This window comes from Tachyglossus aculeatus, chromosome 7, assembly GCF_015852505.1.
Source record: "Tachyglossus aculeatus isolate mTacAcu1 chromosome 7, mTacAcu1.pri, whole genome shotgun sequence".
In the NCBI taxonomy this organism is placed as follows: Eukaryota; Metazoa; Chordata; class Mammalia; order Monotremata; family Tachyglossidae; genus Tachyglossus; species Tachyglossus aculeatus.
In genome coordinates this window covers 14,367,271-14,393,261 of record NC_052072.1, presented here as the reverse complement: position 1 = coordinate 14,393,261, position 25,991 = coordinate 14,367,271, and the positions used below count along the sequence as shown (strand labels likewise).

Here is a 25,991-nt window from a genome sequence, read left to right as displayed (position 1 = left end):
TTAAATACCATTCCAAAAAAAAAAAACGCACTTTGCTTCTCTGTGCCTCATTTACCTCATCTGTAAAATGGGGATTAAGACCGTGAGCCCCATGTGGACATGCACTGTGTCCAGTCTGTTAACCCTGTATATACCTCAGTGCCTGGCACATTGTAAGCACTTAACAAATACCATTTTAAAAAAACAAACCGCACTTTGCTTCTCTGTGACTCAGTTTCCTCATCTGTAAAAGTGGGGTTAAGACTGAGCCCCAGGCGGGATGTGGACTGTGTCCAACCTGTTTATCCTGTATCTACTCCAGTGCCTGGCACATTGTAAACACTTAACAAATACCATTTTTTTAAAAAAAGGCACTTCACTTCTCTGTGCCTGTTTCCTCGTCTGTAAAATGGGGATCCAATACCTGTTCTCCCTCCCAGTTGGACTGAAAACCCCATATGGGTCAAGGACTTTGTCCGACCTGATTATCCTGTATCTAACCTAGCACTTAGTACAGTCCTTGGCATGCAGTAAAGTGCTAAACAGCTACCACAGTCATGATGACAATTATTATTAGGCATCCGGAGAATCTGCCAAGCAAGCAGCATACCTCAGCAAGCCTAGAGCCTGCAAGTTCCAGCCCAGACCGGGCTAGGGTTGATATGGGGCATCCATAGCTTGGACTTGTCTCATCGGTTCAGCACAGGTGGACCCATTCCCCACATCGGTAGAGCGACCCCAGCCCAGTCCGGGCTCCAGTGGCTGGACTTCTTCCTCCTTAAAGTGAACATAGTGCCCGCAGGTCTAGGGGACCCAACTTGTCCAGCTCTCCCCAGGACAGTCCCTGCCTTGCCCAGGAGTCCCTTCTGCACCCCCGGGGTGCTCTCTCCAGTCACTCGGGCTGATGGCCCGATGGTCCCCCCCCACACATTTGGATCTCTCTCGAAGCAGTGAGGCCTAGTAGAAAGAATGGTGGAAGACATCTAACCTGATTATCTTGCATATACCCCAGTGCTCAGTGCAGTGCCTGGGCACATAGGGATACTGAAATACCATTAAAAAAAAGAAAAAAGAGAACTCCAGGATCCCAACCGACGTCCCGAGTCTCTGAGTCCAGTTCTACCGTCCTCGACACCATCCAGCCAGTTGCTGTTAACAGAGTTGACCCCCAGGGCTTAGCGCAGTGCTAGGCACACAGAAGGTGCTTAACAAATACCACAGGAATTACTATTATTAGCACCCAAATGCCCAACCGTCATCCCCTACCACGGCTCTTAAGACCACCCTCTGGGTGTAGCACCGAGGGTCTGGGACCCAAGAGCCTGACTCCAGCCCCCAAGCCCCCAAACTCAGGCCACTTCCCCCGGGGCCGAGGCAGCGGGCTCTCCGGAGAACCCAGCGGTCCTGGCAGACGGTTGCAGCACTGAAGGACCCCGGGCACTTCTTTTCAACTCCCCACCCCATGCCCCGAGCGAGGAGCCCTGGTCAGAGTCAAATCTCCATCTTCTTCTTTGGTAGATAGGCACTGGTGATCTGGTTCATGATAACCAGGGCCGGGTAGAGGGGCAGGGCCAAGCACACGTACCAGGCCGCCCCTTTGATCTGGGCTTGGAACCAGGCCGAGTACATGCCCAGGAGGACGGTCAGCGTGGCCATCAGGTAAACCACCAACCCGCAGGTGAGGTGGTAGAGTTTGAGGCGGGCCACGGAGGAGATCTTGGCCACCTTGGGGAAACGGAGGCACAGCCCGCACAGGGCTTGGCCGCCGGTAGCCATGAGCGTCAGCGTTCCCAGGAGGCTGTGCCAAGACACCAGGTGGGGCAGCTCGCTGCGGTTCTTGCTGGAGACGATGAAGCCGAGGCCCACGGCGGCACACAGGATCGCCAGCGTCTGGCCCGCCCAGTGCAGCCACACCCGGGCCTTCCGGGGGCAGAAGAGGAAGGGCAAGTTGTCGGGTGAGAACAGCAGGATGGCTTCAGTCATGCAGAGGCAGAACTGCAAATACAGGGCAGGTGGAGGAGACCAGGTGGGTCCGGAGCCAGGGACAGGAGAGAGCCCAGATACACGGGCACCCCAAGGCTAATGCAGAGAGGGGAGCTGTGAGCTGGCTCCTGACTGGGAGGCCCCAGCAAAACTCTACCAGTAGGCAGGGAGCCACTGGCTACCCCAAGTTCCCAGGCCCGGCCACCTGCCTTCCCACCCCACAGGGCCTCTCTCTGTCTGCTGGCTGTGGTCCAGTGACACGGCAGTCCTGAGGCTAGGATGCAGATCAATAGGACCCTCTCTTGGCTCTGGCCCGGAAAAAGTAGACACAGAAACGAGCCCGACCTACGGAAGCCTGGGGTGGTGGTGGTGGTGGTGGGAATGCCAATCCCACCTTCTCCCGGGGCTGTGTTCTCTACAGTGGAACAGTCCCAGCTGGCCTCAAATTACCTGACTCCACCTCCCAGCAATCAAGGAAGGAGCTGGGCGGGAAGGCCTCAGAACTTCAGAGGCAGGAACATGCCTATACCCCCCCCCCCCCCCCACCACCCAGGCTTCCCTTCCCACCAGAAGCCATGGGGTGAGGGTGGGAGTGGGGGTTCCAAGCCCCTAGAAAGCCCCAGCCCCAGAGGGGAGCCTCTGCCCAGGAGATGAGCATTAGTGAGAAGTCAAACTTACTGCCAAAGCCATGGACACGGGATGCCATGAAAAGAGACCTAGGAATCAAAGAGACTGGGCTGAGGGTGGCAGGGGTTTTACCCTCCCTCAATCCCTCCCTCGCCCAGGAAACCAGTTCAGAACCGTTGCCCACCCTGAAGCCTGGGAGGGAGATGGGAATTGTTGGGTACCAGGTGGCTCCATAAACTACATCCTCAGGAAAGCCCCCACCTGTCTGTCTCCCGGAGACTGTAAACTCCTCGTGGGAAGGGAATGTGCCTACTAACTCTATTGCAGCATACTCTCTCCAAGAACTTAGTACAGTGCTCTACACACAGTAAGTGCTCCATAAATACCATCGATCGATCGATTGAAAGGGAGGAAACAGATGGGGCCCAGGGAGGCCAGGAGAACTTTCTGAAGTAGGCCTGACCCATCCTATGCAAAATTCCTCAGTCCCAAATCAGCCCCAACTTGGTAGCAAAGGCCCCTCCCACTTTCCCCTTCCCACCCCAGATGACTCACCACCTCCCCTCCTACCCTGGCTCCATCTTCCCCCCGACTTGGAGGGGCTACACCCCTGGTCTGACCAAGCAGCAGCTGGCTCTGCGGGCATCTGTCACGACTCCACCCTTCATTGCCCACCTCCTCTCCTCCTTGCATTACTTTCCATGCCCCCCTTAGCTCGGCTCCCCATACACAACCACCTCCCCTTCACCCTGTCACTCTCCCCAGCACCGCTCCTCCCCGGGGACTGGAGCCTACCTCACTCCTCCTCTTCCTTCCTACTCCTTCATTCATTCATTCAATCGTATTTATTGAGCGCTTACTGTGTGCAGAGCACTGTACTAAGCGTTTGGGAAGTACAAAGTAGACAGGTAACATGTAAACATGTCATCCACCGGGTCCATCTCCTCTCACCCTTCCTGTCCAGGCCCGACCTCTGTTTCCATCCCGTGGCTCAGTGGAAAGAGCCTGGGCTTTGGAGTCAGAGATCATGGGTTCAAATCCTGGCTCTGCCAACTGTCAGCTGTGTGACTTTGGGCAAGTCACTTCGCTTCTCTGGGCCTCAGTTACCTCATCTGTGAAATGGGGATTAAAACTGTGAGGCCCCTGTGGGACAACTTGATCACCTTGTAACTTCCCCCAGGGCTTAGAACAGTGCTCTGCACATAGTAAGCGCTTAACAAATGCCATCATCATCATCATCATCATCCCTTATTACAGTAAGGCCTAGGTTCACTCATTCAATCATTCATATTTATTGAGCCCTTCCTTTGTGCAAAGCACCATACTAAGCACCTGGGAGAGTACCAGATACCAATCCTGTCCTCTGCCTCCCTCTCAGATCTTATTGTTTTCACCTTAGTTCACCCCAATCTGTCTCGATTCCTCCTCTAACTCCAGTGTTCATTAGTCTGGTCTAGCCCCAGTCTGCTTTTGGGGCTGTGGTCCCTGAGCCTCCCTCCCTCCTCCTCCTCGTCCCTCCCTCCTCCTCCTCCTCTCTCCCTTCCTCCTCCTCCTCCTCTTCCCTCCCTCACCTCCTCCCTCCCTCCCTTAACCTCCTCCCTCCCTCCCTTAACCTCCTCCCTCCCTCCCTTAACCTCCTCCTCCCTTCCTCACCTCCTCCCTCCCTCCTCTTCTTCCTCCCTTCCTCACCTCCTCCCTCCCTCCTCTTCCTCCCTTAACCTCCTCCTCCCTTAACCTCCTCCTCCCTTCCTCACCTCCTCCCTCTTCTTCCTCCCTTCCTCACCTCCTCCCTCCTCCTCTTCCTCACCTCCCCTCCTCCCTCCCCTCCTCCTCCCTTCCTTACCCTCCTCCTCCCTCCCTTCCCTCCTCCTCCCTCCCTCCCCTCCTCCTCCCTCCCTCACCTCCTCCCTCCCTCCTCGTACTCCTCCCTCCTCCTCCCTCCCTCCCTCACCTCCTCCCTCCCTTCCTCGCCTCCTCCCCCCTCCTTCTCCCTCCCTCCCTCCCCTTCCCTCCCTCCCTCCCTCCCCCCCTCGCGCCCCGCACCCCTCACCCCAGTCTCTCCCGGTCCCCCCCCCCGCACTCACTGGTCCCGGGCCGGGACAGGCCGGCCAGGAAGAGGGTGAAGCCGAGCGCCACCAAATGCGCCAGGCCGGCGGCCCCGCGCCGCAGCCAGCCGGACAGCCCGGACCCCCGGCCGGACCCCCCCCGGCCGGACCCCCCCCGGCCGGACTCCCCCCGGCCGGCCCCCTGCCCGGCCCCCGGCCCGGCCCCCTGCCCGGCCCTCTCCGGGGCTGCCGGCGGCCGCATGGGGCGGACGGACGGACGGACGGACGGACGGACAGAGGGATCCTCCCTGGCTGGACGCCGGGGCCGCCGCCCCTTCCTGGTTCTGGGCTGGGCTGGGCTGGGCGGGACCACCCCGGCCCGGCTCCTCCTCCTCCCTCCCTCCTCCTCCTCCTCCTCCTCCTCGGCCCGCCCTGCCGGGGTGAAGAGGCCCGAGCCGATCCCCCGGGCCGGCCCAGAGATCACGCACGAAGCCCCGCTCCCACAGCCTTCTGCACTGTGAGCCCGCTGCTGGGCAGGGACCGGCTCTAGATGTTGCCAACTTGGACTTCCCGAGCGCTTAGTACAGTGCTCTGGACACAGTCAGCGCTTAATAAATACGATTGAATGAATGAATGCAGGCCAAAGATGAATAAATCATGTTGGCATCTCCCTCCACACATCCGCCAAGCTAGCTCTCTTCCTCCTTTCAAAGCTCTACTGAGAGCTCACCTCCTCCAGGAGGCCTTCCCACACTCAGCCCCCTCCCCATCCCCCCCGTCTTACCTCCTTCCCCTCCCCACAGCATCTGTATGTATGTATATATGTTTGTACAGATTTATCACTCTATTTTACTTGTACATATTCTATTTGGTTTATGTGTTTAGTTTTGTTGTCTGTCTCCGCCTCCTAGACTGTGAGCCCACTGTTGGGTAGGGACCGTCTCTAGATGTTGCCAACTTGGACTTCCCGAGCGCTTAGTACAGTGCTCTGCACACAGCACACAATAAATACGATTGATTGAATGAATGAATTGTTAAGCGCTTACTATGCACCAAGCGCTGGGGAGGATACGAGGTGATCAGGTTGTCCCACGGGGGGCTCACAGTCTTCGTCCCCATTTGACAGATGAGGGAACTGAGGCCCAGAGAAGTGAAGGGACTTGCCCCAAGTCACAAAGATCGGGCCCCATTCGGGATCGGGAGCCACAGTAGTCCCTCCCCACCTCCCCTCGCCGTGGGCTGACTGCCTCCCCTTTCCCTCCACCCGGCAGTGGGAAAAGGGTGCAGTGCTGGCAGCAGAACTGGCCCAGGGGCACAATAATAATAATATTAGAGTTGTTAGGCACTTCCTACGTGTCAAGCACTGTTCTAAACATCAGGGTAAATATAAGTTAATCAGGTCCTCCAGGAGGCCTACCCAGACTGAGCCCCCTCCTTCCCCTCCCCACAGCACCTGTATATCAATCAATCAATCAATCGTATTTATTGAGCACTTACTGTGTGCAGTGCACTGTACTAAGCGCTTGGGAAGTACAAATTGGCAATATGTTTGTATATAAATGTTTGTATATATCTATTACTCTATTTTACTTGCACACATTTATTCTATTTATTTTGTTAATATGTTTTATCTGTCTCCCCCCTCTAGGCTGTGAGCCTGCTGTTGGGTAGGGACCGTCTCTATACGTTGCCAACTTGTACTTTCCAAGCGCTTAGAACAGTGCTCTGCACACAGTAAGCACTCAATAAATACGATTGAATGAATGAATGAATGAATGAATGAAAAGGTCAGACACTGCCTCCAAAAAGGGCTTACCTCTGGTCTGCAGAGGGCCCTGTGGCTACTCACTGGGGCTGGGAACATTCTTGTGCCCTCCTCCACACCCCCAAATCGGCCTCAAGACCCTCACCAGGGGGCAAAGGAAGAACCAACCAGGGCTGGCCCAAGCTGGAGGGCAGCCACAAGCCCTACCCGCGGAGTTTTGGGTCTGCCCTAAGGAGGTGGCCCCAGCCTTGCCCAGGTAGCCTAGGCCAAGCAGTTAAGGGGTGAGATGAAGGCCTGGCTCCCGGCAGTGAGCAGGCAGGGGCAGGAAGGAGAAGGCAGTGACGACAGCCTGAGGTTTGGGGGTGATTGTGGGTGGTGAGGTAAGATAAAGGGGAGCTAAGTGGCCGGGCACAAAGCTGGCAGTGACGGTTGCCTGCCAGCCACCTTTATGGTGGTTTATGGTGCTGCTGGGACGGGTGTGGGGGCAAGGAGGGAGAGAAGTGATGGAATGGATGATGACACGAGGAGGCCGGGGCCAAAACTCCACGGGTAGGGCTTGTGGCAGCCCTCCAGCTTGGGCCAGGCCTGGTTGGTTCTTCCTTTGCCCCCTGGTGAGGGTCCGGAGGCCGATTTGGGGGCGCGGAGGAGGGCACAAGAGTACCTCTGTTCCCAGCCCCAGTGAGTAGCCACAGGGCCCTCTGCAGACCAGAGACCCGAGGACACCCAACTGAGGGGGACTGAGAAGGGTGGAGGGCAGGTGGCTCTGGCTGACAGCCAGAGTTAGGCCCCAAAGGCCCCCTGGCCACGAAGACCCCCAAGGAGTCGGGCTCCCAGACTAGAAACCTCTTTCCCTCCTCCCTTCCCTGCCACCTTCCCAGCACCCCCTGGCTGGAGGGAGAACACAAGCAGACAGAGGCAGCAGCTGTTTCATCTCCGTTCCTTGTTTTTTGTTTTGTTTTGTTTTTTTAAAAAAGAACAAAAACCAACAAGAGGGGCCTTTATAAATAACGGGGTCCGGGTCCGGCTGCCCCTGCAGTCTCAGCCTCCTGGGGACGGGGTGGGGGAAAGGATGGGGAATGATTTTCTTCAGGCTTTTTTTTCTCCTTTTTTTTTTTGTAACTTTTTTTTTTTTAGCAGCAACAGAACAGGGAGAGTCTTGAGGTATTTTTCTAGTTTTTTTTTTCTTAAAAAAAATAATATAAAGTTATAAAAAGCGGCAGCAGCCTGGGGCCCGGATCCAGGAGGGGGAGGGAGGTGCTGACGGCTCCATCGCAGCGGGCAGGCACTTTCTCGTTAATGCGCTTTTGACTGCAAGGAAAGGAGAGGAGAGAGAGAGAGAGAGGCATCAGGGATGGATGGAAAGGCCAAAGGGAGTGGGGTGGGGGAGATGCCAGAGGGGGCCTCACCACCTCTTGCTGGGGTCCCCAAAACTGAGATTTCAGACCCTGGCCTCCCACCCTCTTCCCTCCGCCGTCCCCCTCCCATTCCAAGCCCGAGAAAGGTGGGGCCTGTACCTGGCCTGAGACAGCTGTTTTTCTTTTGGTTGGCCCCAACTGGACATCCAGGATGTGGGGACTTCTGGGTCCTCTCCTTGCACGTGCTCAGTAGAGCATCCAATATGCCGAACTTGTGGGAATTGGACTCCGTCGAGCGGACGGATTACTGAGCATGTGCGAGGTTACCATTGTGCATGTGTGGAGTCCCAAGGCACCAGAGTCCTAGAGGTGGCCCAGAGAGGCCTGACACAAGGTGGGAACACAAGCCACCGGGCCCAGATCACCTTTCCACATTTGGGAGACTTCGCCCTCCCTCTCTTGTATGTGTGTACACACACACACACACACTTTCTCTTGTTCAGGGACAACCCTCCCTGCCTTTGTCAACCATCCTCCCTTCCCATCTCTGCCTGAGGCCACCTCTCCCGGGAAGCTTGTCCTGGTTAAACTCCTACATTCTCCAATCTGCTAGCACAATCTGTTCCCCACTCCTCCCCCTCAGCTCATTCCTGTCATTCCTGAGCCCATATGGACGGGCTGATGTGGATAGTCTATGTGCCTGTCCTCTCTCCCCTATTGCACCATGACATTCCTGAGGCCAGGGACCACTTCAGTTCTCTCAAATGCGCTGCCAAGTCCCTGGACCAGGGCTCGGCTCTCTGGGAGGCCAGGACCACAGCTGACCCCTGCGGCAGGCCCACTGTCCCCTGACCCTCATGGGGGTTCCGGCTGCCGAGGCTGGGCCAGGCTGAGAGGTCATGAGCGCTGCTGTCCTTTCGCTGAGGGGGTGAGGTTGGGGGAGGGGGGAGGAGAACAGGGACGCATTAAAGGCCTGAGCCTCGACCAGGATTCCAAGCTGAGAAAGTCAGCACTGGGCCCCAGGAACTTCCAGCAAATCCTATCTTTGCCCTCCCTGCTTTATGGCGGTCACATTCCCAATACCCCAGGGGCAGGTGAGAGAAAATAACTCCCCAAACCTCCATTCTCCTGCTGCTGAATCCTGCTTACCTGCTGAACCCACCCTTCCCTGGGAGGTGGGGGTTTCTGCCTGGCTTTGGTCCATCCTGAACTGAGGCAAACCAAGATCATACCACAAGGGTTGGCTGGGGAGCTTGGGGCTGGAAAAACCCTACTCTGGGATGTGGGAGGAGTGGCAGAAACCCGCTCTCAGAACCTAGCTCTTTTCTTGTTACGGGGGAGGGAGGAAATCGATGATGAATTTGGACCCTCTCTTTTCTGGGGGGCAGTCCAGGAATGCCCAGGCGCCCCCACCTGATACCCCTTTTTCCCCTCTCTTGCCTTCTGCTCTCCACTCCAGCCCCTGCTGGTTTTCCATTTTAAAGGAGCCCAAGGCAGGTTGGGCAGAGGGAGAGAGGAGGAGGAAATTACAGCCCTAAATTGTTCCTTGATTTCCAAAGCCGGAAGCCAAGCCCCCTTCCTGGCCCTGGAGTACTTGAGACACTAGCCTAGCCCCCACTGTCCTGGAAACTGAGTCCTTCCTGCCCCAGAGGACATCAGACCTCTCCCCGGCCCTAGTGCCCACGGACAAAGGAGGAGCAGCGGCTGGAATTCTGCCCCGCCAGGGGTAGGGATGTCAGTATCTCCCTGCTGGTGGCCGAGGCCGCCTTCCGGGCTCAGAAGCCCCTCCTTCATTCTTCCCTGATGGCTCCAGGCCCCATCCTAGAGTAGCCTTGCTGGCCTGCCAGCCCCCTCCCCCTATGGCCCTCCTCCTGAAGCCCCAACCCCCCCTCTCCCCCCCACCTCCTCAAATGACCAGACCCTGCTGGGGGCCCCCTGACGTGGCAACTGCCCACCGGCTCTACCGGGTGGGCAGCGAGTGGAGCATGCGGAGCGGTACCTTCAGTGAGGTGCATTTTTCCTCAAAGCCCAGGGCTGGGCCGGGCTTCTTCCTGCGAACGGAGCAGACTGAGTCGCCGGGGGGCCCCACGGGGCAGTGCTTGGGCTTTGGGGGCCGGCAGTAGGTGGCCAGGTTCTTCTGCTTCTTAGCCTCCTCTTCCTCCGAGAGGCCATTGGGCTGCAGGGCCTTGGCGGGAGGCCCAGAGCCACCCCGGTTCTCCAGCTGTGAGGCCCTCCCGGGCGCAGGTGGCGGGTGTGGGGGCCCCCGACAGTCCAAGGGGCCCACCCGCTTCACCCGGGGCCCCACCGCTCCATTGAGCCCCACACCCAGTGCCGGCTTAGTCTTGGGGGGCAGCGCCCGGCAGCCCGTGGGCTTCCCCTTGCCAGGGGGCTCCAGGAGGCAGGTCCGTTTGAAGGCAGGCGGGCCGTCAGCAGGGGTGGGAGGAGGCTTGCGCTTGCGGGGCAGGGCCTCTGCCTCGGTGCCCTCTCTCCCCCTGGGCAGCTTGCTGGCCTTGGACGGGGGCAGCTTGCTGAAGGAGGGCGACGGTGTGTTGGCGGGCAGCGGGGAGGTGATGGACTGGCTTCCGCCCGTGCACTCGGCCTGGCTGCAGGCGGCCGCCACGGTGGGGGAGCCGGCTGGGTACCCGGGGGCCGGCAGGGTAGAGTTGTCCTTGGCTGGGGGCGGGCAGGGTGGCCGGTGGGCCGAGCCGGAGGAGCGGGGACAGCTGCCCCCGGGGAAGGCGTTCGAAGGGACGGCCGGGGGTGAACTGGCAGGGTGGGCGGGGGGCTCGGCAGCTGGCGGGATCTTCCTGCAGGAGACAGAGAAGCCATTAGGGGGTGGGGGTTCAAGCGCTTAGTACAGTGCTCTGCACACAGTAAGTGCTCAATAAATACGATTGATTGAGCGCTTAGTACAGTGCTCTGCACACAGTAAGCGCTCAATAAATATGATTGATTGATTGATTTGGGGGAGGAGGTAGGGTCCAGGGACTGCCCAAACGCCCCTGGGCGTCCCTTCAGTGGAAAGAGCCCGGGCTTTGGAGACAGAGGCCACGGGTTCAAATCCCGGCTCCGCCAATTGTCAGCTGTGTGACTTTGGGCAAGTCACTTCACTTCTCTGGGCCTCAGTTCCCTCATCTGTAAAATGGGGATGAAGACCGTGAGCCCCACGTGGGGCAACCTGGTCACCTTGTATCCTCCCTAGCGCTTAGAACAGTGCTTTGCACATAGTAAGCACTTAACAAATGCCATTATTATTATTATTATTAATTATTATTATTATTCAGCCTGGCTCTGCCGCCATCTGCTGGGAGACACTGGAAATGAGAAGGGACGGAGGGAAGAGGGAGGGAAGGAGGTGGTTGGGGGGGATTTCATTTTGACTCAGCCCTCCTCCATCCCATTCTCCTCACACAACCCCCACCTCAACCCTCCACCCAAGAGGAGCAAGAAGAACCTGCTCAGCCTCAGTGTCCACGGCTCTGGCAGGCTGGGGCCTCTGGGGTGGGTAGGGGTTAGGAGACTTTGTACTTCCCAAGCGCTTAGTACAGTGCTTTGCACACAGTAAGCGCTCAATAAATACGATTGATGATGATGATGATGAGACACGGAGTGCTCGGGGAGGATTTGATGGAGAAGTTGCCCTCCCGCCCCCAACACTCACTTCCACATGTGCGAGCTGAGGTGCCGCTCCAGCATGGAGCTGAGCGCCGAGCAGAACCGATCCAGCCGGCGGTTGAACACGTAGCAGCCCGGGCTGACCAGCCGGCTCCCGAAGGTGCAATACTGCAGCGGCGGGGATGGTGCCACAGAGTGAGGACCCCTGTCCCTTTCTCCCGGGAACCCCTTCCCCACCAGGTGCTCCCTGTTCCTGAGGAAGGTCACCCCCACAAGCGAGCTCCAGTTAGGGCTCCTGGGCCTGCGGTCTCTTCCTCGGGGAGCAGGGTCAGAGGGGGTGGCGGCAGGGAGCCCCAGCTGGAGTCTGAACCCTGGTGAAAAGGGCCAGTACCCTCCTCCCCCAGCCCCATCCACACACCCACCGTGCCCTCAGCCCGGCACTCACCGCCTGCGGCCTTGGGGGTCGGGTTGCATAATGACAGTCTGGGGGGCGGTGGGGGTCGTCGGGGACCGGCTCCTCCTCCTCACTCTCATCACTGGAGATGGGGCCTCCGGCCCTGGGCAGGGGGAAGGGGAAGAGCCCCGGGTCCCTGTCACCACTACAAGGGCCCGCATCATCTAGCTCACTCTCGGAGGAGAGGAGGGACCTGCTGGGACAGAGGGGTGAGGGAACGGGGCTGAGAATGAAGCCAGACTGGCGGTGTTGTTGTGGGGCGAGCCCTGAGAAGAGGGGACTGGGGACCCTGAAGATCAAGAGATGAGGAGGTGGGCAAGAGGGGGAAGAGGGCGGAAAGGCCAGGCTCAGCCTTAGCACTTTGGACAAATCCCGCCATCTCTGCTCCTCTCTTCTCTAAAGAGCATTCCTCCCCACTTTCCAAACTCCTCAAAACTCACCTTCTTCATGATGTCTTCCCAGATCAATCTCTCCTGACTCTCCTCTCCCAGAGGACTCTCAATTCTGCCTTTCTTCTTCCCTTCACCCTTCCGGCCTAGCTCTTGGACATCTTCCTCTGAAGAGCCACAGCTGGTTGTGAATGGGCCTCTGTCCCCCCTCCCCGGCCCCAGAGTTTCCGGCTCGGGGCTCTGCCCACAGAAGGGACCCTGGTGGCCTGGACGTCCAGCTTCCGCGCTAGCCACGATGAAGTGGGGCGTCTGGAACGAGCCTTGGGCCCCCGGGGCTGAGGTGTTTTGAGGGCCAGAGAGAGCCGGCCCAACCCAGCTCAGCCAGAGAAATGGGAGAGGAGGGTGGAGGGCTGCGGGTGGAAGGCCAGAGGGCTACTCTCCAGACTCCCCACCCCCGACTCCAGCCAGGCCAGAGAGGCCTCAGGGACCATGTCTGTCGGATAAGGGGCTGGGTGGGCTCCAGACCAGGGGAGGGGCCAGAGCAGTTCTCTCCCCAAACTTTCAAGGGGGCAGGTTCTCTCTGGCCTATCAGGTCTGTGGAGATCAATGGATGGAGGAAGCGACCGAGGAAGAGGGGGTTTGGGACCTGAGGAGTCAGACATAGGGCTCCCCCAAGTTTCTGGGCGACCCTAGGACAGAGGGTCTCCTGCTGAGAGCGGGTGCCCTTCTCCTCTGGGGTTCGCGGGGCCGGGGGAGCCCTGGGGGGTTGGTGGGGAGGAGGTAGAAGGCTGAGCTTGGTTACCTGGGCGGGCCACAAGAGGGATACAGCTGCTTGACCCGACCGGGGAAGGTGCCCACGGGTGGCACGGCAGGCTGGGCCGTGGGCAGAGGCTCCTGGGGCAGCCGCTCGGGGCCCGGCTCCTTGGCCGGGGGGCTCTTCTCCTTGGGGGACTCCCCCTTACGGGAACTGGCCTTCAGCTCCGCCACCAACACGTCGAAGTCCTTGGCTCGGCCCTGGACCTCGCGCCGCTGATGAACTGAGTGAATCTGAAATACGGGCCCACGAGGAGGGGGAGAAGGTCAGGCTCCCGGGGATGGGGCAGCGGGGCCGAAGGCAGAGGCCAGGGCAGGGGCGGCCTGCGGCGAACACCGGCCGGCTGGCCGGCTGTCTGTCTGGCTAGCTGCTCAAGCCTGGACGTTCCTCCCTCTGGGGAGCAGAGCCCTTGCATGGCCATCATCCCCCAAGTGCTCTGCGGTCCCCGTGCCCCTCCCTCTCCCACCCACCTCAGTCACCTCTCTCTACGAGGGAGGGAAGAGGCGGGTGATCAGGTCCCACGATGCAGTGCCTCCTGCCCAGCTTAGGCTGAGACTGTCCCCTTACGCCCCGTTCAGTCCCACCTTGTTCTAGCTTGAGCCAGACACCGACCGTGTCCAGCCCCCGACCCCTGCCTCCCCCGGCCCGGCTACCTTGCAGGTCAGCAGTCGGGTGCAGATCTTTTTGGTTTCCGGGTTCAGCACTCCACACTGCCGGTTCAGATCACACTCCTTGCCTGCGGTGGATGGTGGAAGGGAAGGAATGGAGAACAGAGATGCTCAGGAGCGGGGCTCGGAGCTGCAGGGGTGGGAGCCTGGCTTTTCCCAACAACTAGGGAAGAAGGAGTGAGGGGGGCCCCCTTCGCCTTGAAGGCTGCTGGCCCCAGCTGGGGCTTTCTGCCTACGTGCCAAGGGCCCCCTGGGAGTCACCTTCCTGCTCAGTGAGCTGCTAGGAGGAGAGAGGCCACGGTCCAGCCCCAGGAACTGCACAGGATGGCGATCGCAACCCACACGCCACCCAAGAGGCTGGGGAGCAGGCTGGACACTCGTGGGGAGGTCAGGAGCTGGCCAAGCCCACAGACGGACCCAGGAGGAGAGGGTGACCAAACAGCGGCCATTGGGGGTGACAAGAGGAGAGATCTGGGGGTTTCTTCTCCCACTCTGGAGGGGCTCCCAGTGGCTCTAGTAAGCAGATCTGTGGGGTGGGGGTCCCAGCCAAAACAAAAAGGGGGAACCCCCTGCCACCGAGGGCTGCAGTGAGAACTGGGTGCAGGAAGTGTCTCGGGCATTTGCTGGCAGGGACCCACCCCGCCCTCTCTCCTGCTGCTCTGAGAAAGAAGGTGGGGGCAGGGATGAAACGGTGCCACTTACGTGCCATCTTCTTGTGGGCCTTGGGGGGCAGCCTGCTGCCACCAGAGTCCTTCTCCGCCGGGCTACTCTCTGCCCTGGGGCTGGGACCTTCGCCAGCACCCGGTGGGCTGCCGCCCTTCCCCAAGGGCTCCTTAGAGGAGAAGGGAGCTACGGGGGCTTTCCCCGGGGGGTCCTTGGAGGGAGTGCCCGGTTGGCCCAGGAAGACAGAGGGGGCAGCCGGGGGTTTGGGGAGGCTAGAAATCTTCTCCAGATTCACCACGGGCACGTAGAGGCTGCAGCGGGAGGGAAGAAACAGGTAGGCTGAGGATTGCGCAAGATGCAATGGGGCAGTGGAGGGAGGCCCCTGCTGTAGACAGACTAGAGTATGGCAAATGCCACCGGCTGGGAGTGAAGTTGTGGCATCCCTGCCCCCCGCCCCCCCGCCATTCTACAGGGAGGGGAGTGGGGTCAAGAGTGGGAGCTGTGCCCCCGCACAGAAATGTACAGGCCTGGCCCAGGAATGCCCCCTGTCCTTACACCGTCTCTGACCCTGGTGCCCTTCTGGCTCTCCAGGGAACAATTTCAGGACCCTCTGCTGCCTCACGCCCCCCCATCCCCAGACCCACCTCTCCTACAAGCCTCCCTCTGCCACTGCCAGACGCAGGGGCTTCTTCCACCTGCCCCCACTCCCTACCAAACCAGCGGGCTTCATACATCACCCCCGCACCCCTCAATCACAACTCCTTCCCAAGGTTCCCCATGAGGAACCCCGTCCGATGACCCGCCCTTACCAGAGATTGTCCTTCTGGGCCTTCTCAGGAGCAGGGTGGGCCCGGCTCCGGGATCCCTGGGCTTTCTCCCGGGAAGATTTGCTGGATGAGACTTGAGTTTGGCTCCCACAGGCTGGGCCCTGTCCATTGACCGGGTGGCATTTCTGGGAGCCCGCTGAGGCCTGGGCCCGCGCATATAGCTTGCTGAGAGGCCCATGTCTTCTCTCTGCCACAGAAAGGGACCACAGACAAAGGTGAGAGGCAGCTCTAGCTCTACTGCTGCCATGGCCCCATCACTGCCACTGCCCGACTGCTGCTTGAGAAGCTAAACCTGGGTGACTCCTGCCCAGGAGCTACAAACTCAGTCTTCCAATTGATCCCAACTTCAGTGCTCCTCTGCTCCGCTAATGCTCCCTGCCCGCCTCCTTGCCACTGAACTCCTTGTCTTCCCTCCCAAACCCTGCCCTCTCCCTGACTTTCCCATCACTGTTGATGGCACTACCATCCTTCCCGCCTCACAAGGCCGCAACCTTGGTGTCATCCTCGACTCCGCTCTCTCGTTCACCCCTCACATCCAATCCGTCACCAAAACCTGCCGGTCTCAGCTCCGCAACATTGCCAAGATCCGCCCTTTCCTCTCCATCCAAACCGCTACCCTGCTCATTCAAGCTCTCATCCTATCCCGTCTGGATTACTGCATCAGCCTCCTCTCCGATCTCCCATCCTCCTGTCTCTCCCCATTTCAATCCATACTTCACGCCGCTGCTCGGATCGTCTTTGTGCAGAAACCCTCTGGGCATGTTACTCCCCTCCTCAAAAATCTCCAGTGGCTACCAATCAACCTACGCATCAGGCAGAAACTCCTCACCCTCAGCTTCAAGGCTGTCCATCACCTCGCCCCCTCCTACCTCACCTCCCTTCTGTCCTTCTCCAGCCCAGCCCGCACCCTCCGCTCCTCTGCCACTAATCTCCTCACCGTTAGGCCTCGTTCTCGCTTGTCCCGCCGTCGACCCCCGGCCCACGTCATCCCCCTGGCCTGGAATGCCCTCCCTCCGCACATCCGCCAAGCTAGCTCTCTTCCTCCCTTCAAAGCCCTACTGAGAGCTCACCTCCTCCAGGAGGCCTTCCCAGACTGAGCCCCCTCCTTCCTCTCCCCCTCCTCCCCCTCCCCATCCCCCCCTTACCTCCTTCCCCTCCCCACAGCACCTGTATATATGTATATATGTTTGTACATATTTATTACTCTATTTTATTTGTGCATATTTATTCTACTTATTTTATTTTGTTGATACGTTTTGTTTTGTTCTCTGTCTCCCCCTTCTAGACTGTGAGCCCGCTGTTGGGTAGGGACCGTCTCTATATGTTGCCAACTTGGACTTCCCAAGTGCTTAGTACAGTGCTCTGCACACAGTAGGTGCTCAATAAATACGACTGAATGAATGAATGAATCTTTGAGAAGCCCGTGGCTCAGTGGAAAGAGCATGGGCTTTGGAGTCGGAGGTCATGGGTTCAAATCCCGGCTCCGCCAATTGTCAGCTGTGTGACTTTCGGCACGTCACTTAACTTCTCTGTGCCTCAGTTACCTCATCTGGAAAATGGGGATCAAGACTGTGAGCCCCCCGTGGGACAACCTGATCGCTTTGTAAGCTCCCCAGCGCTTAGAACAGTGCTTTGCACATAGTAAGCGCTTAATAAATGCCATTATTATTATCTCAAAGTCCCCCCCCCCCCAGTCATTTCCCATCACCACACCCTTCCCTCCCACCTCTCCCCCGATGTTCCCCATCACCCCTCAGGATCTGCCCCACTACTCCATCACCTCCACTGACAGGCCCCCATCCCCTCATTCCCCTCTCCAACTGCCCCTGCCCCACTCACCGCAGTGCTTCTGGAACGCCTGAGGCTTCACCACCTGGCTGCAGTGGTTACACACAACAAGGTAGAACTCATCGTGGGCAGGGCAGTGGCCAAAGATGGACATGTCTACAACGAGTCATGTTGAGGCAAGTTACTCTGTTGTACCCTCCCCAACGTTTAGTGCAGTGCTCTGCAAACAGTAAGCGCTCAATAAATACCAGTAATGAGACACCGAATGAGACGCCCCCCCGTCAGAAAGGTCCCCAATGCTGGGGCCCCGTACACCTTGACCCACCTTTCCAGACTTGAATGATTAAGTGGCAGATGCCCACGTCTCAGAGATGGGGCCCTAGCTGTCATTCCTTTCCCCCCCACACCCCATCCCCTCCAGCTATCCAGTCCAGTCCAACCTAAGTAAACCCCTCTGGGTCCCAAGCCCGGGAGAGGGACAAACAGCGGCAGATCCCATCAGGCTCCGAGGAGTCGTGTCCTCGGAACCGGAGAGAGCCCAGGGAGGGCTCCGACCCTACCTGCCTTTCAGGGCTGCCCCCCGCCCCCCAAAATCTGCTGACCTCTGAGCAACCTCAGAGAAGGGAGAGGAGGGGGAAGGAAGGGGAGGGGGTAGTGACACCAAGTTCCAGGCGTCCCAGGGATCCAGGCCCCATGCCTGTCGGCTCCCACCTTCCTTAATGAGGGTCATGGCGTCCAACTTCTTCTTCCCGTTCTTGTGGCATTCCTCCAGCTCAGACCCTGAGGGAGACAGCAGCCTCGTTAGCAGGCTCGCCCGTGCCAAAGAGCCAGTTCTGACACTCCCTGCCTGACTCCTGCCGAGGGCGAGGGCCACCTGGTCTCTGAGTGAAGCATCCTTCACCAGCCTGCCGGTCGGTCGCCTCGGCGCCCAGCCCCGGCCCCTCCCCGGTCGTCTGGGGACCTCCCCATCCCCACCCCAGAGCCTTTCAGAATCCGGCCCACTCCAGGCCAGCTAGCGGCCCGCAGAGCAGTGTCCACCTGGACTCGAGTCCAGGTCGTGGCGCTGCCTCTCCACCCCCTCGTTTCCCTGATATCAGTTTCCCTACCCCTAATCCTTCCCTGATCTCCTGGTCCCTCCGGCTGCAGGGCCTTCACTCCGCCTCAGCCTCCTGACCTCTTCCTCAGCAAGACACTCCAGGCTCGCCCGGAAGGACCCTGTGTCTCGAAACGAACCCCGCTCCTCCGTGATGGCCAGGGCAGAGAACCGGGGGTCAAGCCAAGGGGCAGAGAAACCGCCGACACTTCCCCGAATCTCCAAGCCCCTCAGCCTCCCAGGGGAGGGACCCCCAAGGCTCAGCCCCGCAGAGCAGAGACTAAAAGCAAGGCCTGCTCTTCCAACACCTCAAACCCATGGTTCTTGTGGCCAGAACCACTTTAATCGTTCCAGTCGGAGCCAAACCACCTGCTCCGGACTGATACCTGGGGAGTCTGAGAGGGGCAGGATGATTTCAAAATATTTCTTCCCCACAGAAACACAACTCTGAGCCTTCTCGGCATCCCTGGCCCCTCACTGGATACAAAGGGATGAATAATAATCATAATTATTATTATTGTAGCATTTGTGCCAAGCACTGGCCTAAGTACAAGGCAATCAGATCAGACTATCCCTGTCCCACATAATGAGTGGTATCTTTTAAATGCTTACTATGTACCAGCCAGTGCTGGAGTACATAGATACAACATAATCAGGTCAGACACAGTTCCTATCCCACATAGGGCTCACAATCTTAATCTCCATTTTACAGATGAGGTAACTGAGGCACGGAGAAGTGAAGTGACTTTGCCCAAAGTCACTCAGCAGACGAGTGGCGGAGCTGAGATTAGAACCCAGGTCCTCTGACTCTGAAGCCTGGGCTCTTTCCACTAGGCCACACTGCTTCTCACCTAGGGCTCAAGGTCTAAGGGGGAGGGAGATTAAGTATCCTGTCCCCATTTTAGAGATGAGGACACTGAGGCTCACAGAGGTAAAGTGACCAGCCCAAAATCACACAACAGGCAAGTGGCAGAGCCGGGTTTAGAACCCAGATCTTCTGACGCCCATTCTATGGCTGTTCCCAATAGGCCACGCTGCTTTTTGTGACATGTGAGTCGCCCAGTCCATGGTGATCCTTGAGACTGGGAGTGGGGCTCTGAGTTGGGCCCAGGCGATGGGGCGTTCAACTCCCCAGGCCAGGGCCGCTCACTGGGTCGAGCCATCGGGCTTGCTCCTTCAGTTCCACAGGCAGAGCGGCCTGCTGCCCGCTGACTCTCTCCCCCTTTTAGACGGTGAGCCCACTGTTGGGTAGGGACTGTCTCTATATGTTGCCAACTTGTACTTCCCAAGCGCTTAGTCCAGTGCTCTGCACACAGTAAGCGCTCAATAAATACGATTGATGATGATGATGACGACTTGGAAATCACTGGAAACTGGAGAGCGGGGTGAAGCGGGTAGTGAGGCTCCCACAGCTTGAGAGAAGCCAGGCTGGCACTCCACCAAGTACAAGGGGCAGAGGATGGAAGAAGGGGAGGGACACTTAACTTCTCTGTGTCTCAGTTCCCTCATCTGTCAAATGGGGATTGAGACTGTGGGACAACCTGATCACCTTGTATCCCCCCCAGCGCTTAGAACAGGGCCTCGCACGTAGTAAGCGCTTAACAAATACCATCATTATTATTATTAAGAGAGCCAGGGAGGCGGCTCTCCGGAGAACAAGAGTCATCAGAGCCCTGCCATGTGCACCCTCTTCTCTGCAGCTCACTTGCAAACTTAACTCCAGGGCACCAATCGCCCGGAGAGTTTGATACCTCCCGGTCCTTTCCTGGGACTTCGAGGACAAAGATCTCAAGGGATGGAGGCCCATCTTTAGCCCCGACAAACTGTCCCCCCCCAACCCCCGCTAAAGGTGCCTTCGGGCCAGGACAGTTTTGCCAGGGGGTGGGCAAGGTGGCAGAGCTGGGGAATGGGGTAGGGCGAGGGAGAAGGTGGTGGAGGGGGCAGGAGACAGAGGAGGAATGGGGACAAAGAGGAGGAAAGGGAGGCAGAGTCAAGTGGGAAGGAACACGATGTGTAGCAAAGCAGCGTGGCTCAGTGGAAAGAGCCCGGCCGGGCTTGGGAGTCAGAGGTCATGGGTTCAAATCCCAGCTCCGCCAATTGTCAGCTATCTGACTTCGGGCAAGTCTATTTGTTCTGACGATTTCAACACCTGTCTACATGTTTTGTTTTGTTGTCCGTCTCCCCCTTCTAGACTGTGAGCCCACTGTTGGGTAGGGACTGTCTCTATGTGTTGCCAAGTTGTACTTCCCAAGCGCTTAGTACAGTGCTCTGCACATAGTAAGCGCTCAATAAATACGATTGATGATGATGATGATGAAGTCACTTCACTTCTCTGGGCCTCAGTTCCCTCATCTGCAAAATGGGAATGAAGACTGTGAGCCCCGTGTGGGAGAATCTGATAATAATAATAATGATGGCATTTGTTAAGCACTTACTATGTGCAAAGCACTGTTCTAAGCACTGGGGAGGATACAAGGTGATCAGGTTGTCCCACGTGGGCTCACGGTCTTAATCGCCATTTTACAGATGAGGTAACTGAGGCCCAGAGAAGTTAAGTGACTTACCCAAAGTCACACAGCTGACAATTGGCAGAGCTGCGATTTGAACCCATGACCTCTGACTCCCAAGCCCATGCTGTTTCCACTGAGCCACGCTGTATCCTCCCCAGCGCTTAGAACAGTGCTTTGCACATAGTCAGCGCTTAACAAATGCCATCATCATGAGGCGCTTGTCAGCTGCGTGACTCTGGGCAAGTCACAACTTCTCTGTGCCTCACTTCCCTCATCTGTAAAATGGGGATGAAGACTGTGAGCCCCCATGTGGGACAACCTAATTGCTCTGTATCTACCCCAGTGCTTAGAACAGTGCTTGGCACATACTCAGGGCTTAACAGATGCCATCACCATAAGCCACTTGTCAGCTGCGTGACTCTGGGCAGGTCACTTAACTTCTCTGTGCCTCAGTTCCCTCATCTGTAAAATCACCATCATCATCAATCGTATTTATTGAGCGCTTACTGTGTGCAGAGCACTGTACTAAGCGCTTGGGAAGTACAAGTTGGCAACATATAGAGACGGTCCCTACCCAACAGTGGGACTGTGAGCCCCATGTGGGACAACCTAATTGCCTCGTATCTACCCCAGCACATAGAACAGTGCTGGACACATAGTAAGCGCTTAACAAATACCAACAGTATTATTATTATGTGGGGCAGAAGGAGCCCGGGGAGACAGAAGAGTCAGGATGCGGGGAAAACACGTGGACGGGTGCGGGGTGGCAGAGGGAAGGCGGGAGGAGAGGCAGGGGCAGGCGGGCTACTAGTCCCCTTTTAGACTGTGAGCCCGCTGTTGGGTAGGGACTGTCTCTATGTGTTGCCAATTTGTACTTCCCAAGCGCTTAGTACAGTGCTCTGCACACAGTAAGCGCTCAATAAATACGATTGATGATGATGATGATTTTGCCAAAGCTTAGAACAGTGCCTTAAGAAGCAGTGTGGCTCAACGGAAAGGGCGCGGGCTTGGGCGTCAGAGGTCATGGGTTCGAATCCTGGCTCAGCCACTTGTCAGCTGTGGGATCTTGGGCAAGCCACACGTAACTTCTCTGTGCTTCAGTTCCCTCATCTGTCAAATGGGGATAAAGACTGTGAGCCCCACGTGGGACAACCTGATCACCTTGTATCCCCCCACCCAGCGCTTAGAACATTCATTCATTCAACCGTGCCTTTTTTTTTAAATGGTATTTATTAAGCGCTTACTATGTGCAAAGCACTGTTCTAAGCGCTGGGGGGATACAAGGTAATCAGGTTGTCCCACAGGGGGCTCACAGTCTTAATCCCCATTTTACAGATGAGGTAACTGAGGCGCAGAGCCTTGTTCTCGTCTGTCCCACTGTCGACCCCCGGCCCCCGTCCTCCCCCTGTCCTGGAATGCCCTCCCTCCGCACATCCGCCAAGCTAGCTCTCTTCCTCCCTTCAACAGAGCTTCGCACATAGTAAGCGCTTAACAAATACCATCATTATTCTTATTATTTGCACAAAGCGCTTAATAAACGCCGTCATTATTATTATTGTACTTCCCAAGCACTTAGTCAAGTGCTGTGCACACAGTAAGCGCTCAATATTCATTCATTCAATCGTATTTATTGAGCGCTTACTGTGTGCAGAGCACTGTCCTAAGCGCTTGGGAAGTCCAAGTTGGCAACATAGAGAGACGGACGGTCACCTATCCAACAGTGGGCTCACAGTCTAGAAGGGGGAGACAGACAACAAAATAAAACATATTAACAAGATAAAATCGACTAAATATGTCCAAATAAAATAGAATAATAAATACGTACAAACATATATACATATACACAGGTGCTGTGGGGAGGGGAAGGAGGTAAGGCGGTGGGGGGATGGGGCGGGGGAGGAGGGGGAGAAAGGGGAGGAGCGCTTACTGTGTGCAGAGCACTGTACTAAGCGCTTGTAAAGTCCAAGTCCAAGTTGGCAACATCTAGAGATGGTCCCTACCCAACAGTGGGCTCACAGTCTAGAAGGGGGAGAAAGAGAACCAAACAAAACATATTAACAAAATAAAATAAATAGAATAAATATGTCCAAATAAAATAAATAGAGTAATAAATACGTACAAACATATATACATATATGCAGGTGCTGTGGGGAGGGGAAGGAGGTAAGGCGGGGGGTGATGGGGAGGGGGAGGAGCGCTTATTGTGTGCAGAGCACTGTACTAAGCGCTTGGAAAGTCCAAGTTGGCAACATCTAGAGACGGCCCCTACCCAACAGCGGGCTCACAGTCTAGAAGGGGGAGACAGACAACAAAACAAAACGTATTAACAAAATAAAATAAATAGAATTAATATGTCCAAATAAAATAGAGAAATAAATATGTACATACATATTCATTCATTCATTCAATCATATTTATTGAGCGTTTACTGTGTGCAGAGCACTGGACTAAGCGCTTGGGAAATACAAGTTGGCAACATAGAGAGCCGGTCCCTACCCAACAGCGGGCTCACAGTCTACAAGGGGGAGACAGATGGCAAAACAAAACATACTACAAAATTAAATAAATAGAATAAATATGTACAAGTAAAACAGAGTAATAAGTATGTACATACATATTCATTCATTCAATCGCATTTATTGAGCGCTTACTGTGTGCAGAGCGCTTGGGAAGTACAAGTTGGCAACATCTCGAGACGGTCCCTACCCAACAGCGGGCTCACAGTCTAGAAGGGGGAGACAGACAACAAAACTAAGCATATAAACCAAATAAAATAAATAGAATATGTACAAGTAAAATGGAGTAATAAATGTGTACAAACATATATACAGGTGCTGTGGGGAGGGGAAGGAGGTAAGGCGGGGGGAGGGGGAGAGGAAGGAGGGGGCTCAGTCTGGGAAGGCCTCCTGGAGGAGGTGAGCTCTCAGTAGGGCTTTGAAGGGAGGAAGGGTAGGGACTCTATTACTCTATTTATTTCACTTGTACATATCTATTCTATTTATTTTATTTTGTTAATATGTTTTGTTTTGTTCTCTGTCTCCCCCTTCTAGACTGTGAGCCCGCTGTTGGGTAGGGACTGTCTCTATGTGCTGCCAACTTGGACTTCCCAAGCGCTTAGTCCAGTGCTCTGCACACAGTAAGCGCTCAATACGATTGATTGATTGACCGTCTCTGTACGTTGCCAACTTGTACTTCCCAAGCGCTTAGTACAGTGCTCTGCACAGTAAGAGCTCAGTAAATACGACTGATTGATTGACCGTCTCTATCCGTTGCCAACTTGTCCTTCCCAAGCGCTTAGTCCAGTGCTCTGCACACAGTCAGCACTCAATAAACACGATTGATGATGATGACCGTCTCTCTATGTTGCCAACTTGTCCTTCCCAAGCGCTTAGTCCAGTGCTCTGCACACAGTAAGCGCTCACTGAGTGACTGTTAGGTAGGGACCGTCTCTATATGTTGCAGACTTGTCCTTCCCAAGCGCTTAGTACAGTGCTCTACACACAGTATGCGCTCAATAAATACGACTGATTGATGGATTGACCGTCTCTAGATGCTGCCAACTTGTCCTTCCCAAGCGCTTAGTCCAGTGCTCTGCACATACTAAGCGCCCACTGAGTGACTGTTAGGTAGGGACCGTCTCTATATGTTGCAGACTTGTCCTTCCCAAGCGCTTAGTCCAGTGCTCAGCACACAGTAAGCGCTCAATAAATACAATTGATTGACTGTCTCTGTTGCCGACTTGTCCTTCCCAAGCGCTCAGTCCAGTGCTCAGCACACAGTAAGCGCTCAATAAATACGACTGATTGATGGATTGACCGTCTCTAGATGCTGCCAACTTGTCCTTCCCAAGCGCTTAGTCCAGTGCTCTGCACATAGTAAGCGCTCACTGAGTGACTGTTGGGTAGGGACCGTCTCTAGATGTTGCCAACTTGTCCTTCCCAAGCGCTTAGTCCAGTGCTCTGCACACAGTAAGCGCTCAATAAATACGATTGATTGATTGATTGACCGTCTCTATACGTTGCCAACTTGTCCTTCCCAAGCGCTTAGTCCAGTGCTCTGCACACAGTAAGCGCTCAATAAATACGATTGATTGATTGATTGACCGTCTCTATACGTTGCCGACTTGTCCTTCCCAAGTGCTTAGTCCAGTGCTCTGCACACAGTCAGCGCTCAATAAATACGATTGATTGACTGACCGTCTCTATACGTTGCCAACTTGTCCTTCCCAAGCGCTTAGTCGAGTGCTCTGCACACAGTCAGCGCTCAATAAATACGATTGATTGATTGACCGTCTCTCTATGTTGCCAACTTGTCCTTCCCAAGCGCTTAGTCCAGTGCTCTGCACACAGTAAGCGCTCAATAAATACGACTGATTGATGGATTGGCCGTCTCTCTATGTGGCCGACTTGTCCTTCCCAAGCGCTTAGTGCAGTGCTCTGCACACAGTCGGCGCTCACTGACTGACTGAGTGACTGACTGAGTGCCGGGCGGGCTGGCGGGCGGCGCTAGGACCCGCGGGCGCGGCTGCGCCGTCGCGGTGCGGGTAGCGTGCGGGCACTAGGACCCGGCGGTTCCTTTGTTTGTGGGTCCGGGGGAGGCTGACGGCGGGTCCCGCCGGCGGGTGCCCGCGGCCGGCCGGGGCCGGGGCCGGGGCCGGGGTGCGGGGGGCCGGGGCCGCGGGGGGGGCGGGGGGTGTGCCGGGGGGCGGTGTGTGCCGGGCGGGTCCCGGCGGGTCCCCGGGCCTGACGGTGTCTCACCGTGAGCGGCTGCGGCGGGCGGGCCGGCCCGCTCCACCCAGGAGCTCCAGCTCTGTCCCGCGAAGTCATCGAGGCTCGGCACCCGCCGCTCCAGAGCGGCCATTGCTGCCCATGCGCGTTCACGCACCGCCATCACCGCCGCGGACGCGCGCCCGCGCGCGCGCCCCCTCCCGGCAGGCACGTTTCCCCTCCTCTCCCCCCTCCCCCCGCCCTCCCTCCCTCCGGCCTCCCCTCCCGTGCGCAGGCGCCCGGCGCAGAGCCTGCCGGGAAATGTAGTCCGTGCGGGGGCCTGTGGCGGCCGGCAGCCTGGCCTGGGGGGGGGGGGGAGGGGGCTTTTCATTCATTCATTCATTCATTCATTCATTCATCCATCCACTCATTCATTCATTCGTTCATCCACTCATTCATTCATTCATTCACTCATTCATTCATTCATTCACTCACTCATTCATTCACTCATTCATTCATTCACTCATTCATTCACTCACTCACTCATTCATTCACTCACTCAATCATTCACTCATTCATTCATTCACTCATTCATTCACTCACTCATTCACTCACTCACTCATTCATTCACTCATTCATTCATTCACTCACTCATTCATTCATTTATTCATTCACTCAATCATTCATTCACTCACTCATTCATTCACTCA

At 56.7% G+C, this 25,991-nt stretch overlaps 2 protein-coding genes across 2 annotated transcripts; both read right to left on the bottom strand.

Moving 5' to 3' along the window:
* Nucleotides 1-1,042: 1,042 nt before the first annotated feature.
* LOC119930421 (cytochrome b561 domain-containing protein 1) lies at nucleotides 1,043-4,896 on the bottom strand. The gene is made up of 3 exons (XM_038748749.1): nucleotides 4,674-4,896; nucleotides 2,641-2,678; nucleotides 1,043-1,974 (listed from the first exon to the last, which is right to left on the bottom strand). The coding sequence occupies exons 1-3, from the start codon at nucleotides 4,894-4,896 to the stop codon at nucleotides 1,471-1,473; spliced, it is 765 nt and encodes a 254-aa protein (XP_038604677.1). The 3' UTR covers nucleotides 1,043-1,470.
* Nucleotides 4,897-7,582: 2,686 nt separating this feature from the next.
* On the bottom strand, nucleotides 7,583-25,465 carry ATXN7L2 (ataxin 7 like 2). The gene is made up of 11 exons (XM_038749362.1): nucleotides 25,333-25,465; nucleotides 17,684-17,752; nucleotides 17,024-17,128; nucleotides 15,167-15,371; nucleotides 14,397-14,668; nucleotides 13,680-13,762; nucleotides 13,015-13,259; nucleotides 11,815-12,016; nucleotides 11,416-11,537; nucleotides 9,754-10,561; nucleotides 7,583-7,707 (listed from the first exon to the last, which is right to left on the bottom strand). Exons 1-11 carry the CDS (start codon nucleotides 25,463-25,465, stop codon nucleotides 7,693-7,695), a joined length of 2,259 nt encoding a protein of 752 aa, XP_038605290.1. The 3' UTR covers nucleotides 7,583-7,692.
* Nucleotides 25,466-25,991: the final 526 nt, after the last annotated feature.

What these genes read in the sequence shown, in the direction of transcription:
- LOC119930421 (XM_038748749.1), bottom strand. Translation starts at nt 4,896, where the DNA reads ATGCGGCCGCCGGCAGCCCCGGAGAGGGCCGGGCAGGGGGCCGGGCCG. An exon ending in CCTGTCCCGGCCCGGGACCA is followed by an intron (nt 2,679 to 4,673) that starts GTGAGTGCGGGG and finishes TTTGATTCCTAG; the next exon opens with GTCTCTTTTCATGGCATCCC. An exon ending in CCGTGTCCATGGCTTTGGCA is followed by an intron (nt 1,975 to 2,640) that starts GTAAGTTTGACT and finishes CTGTATTTGCAG; the next exon opens with TTCTGCCTCTGCATGACTGA.
- ATXN7L2 (XM_038749362.1), bottom strand. Translation starts at nt 25,465, where the DNA reads ATGGCGGTGCGTGAACGCGCATGGGCAGCAATGGCCGCTCTGGAGCGG. An exon ending in GGCCCACAAGAAGATGGCAC is followed by an intron (nt 13,763 to 14,396) that starts GTAAGTGGCACC and finishes CATCCACCGCAG; the next exon opens with GCAAGGAGTGTGATCTGAAC. An exon ending in CTCAGCTCGCACATGTGGAA is followed by an intron (nt 10,562 to 11,415) that starts GTGAGTGTTGGG and finishes TGTCTCCTGCAG; the next exon opens with GAAGATCCCGCCAGCTGCCG.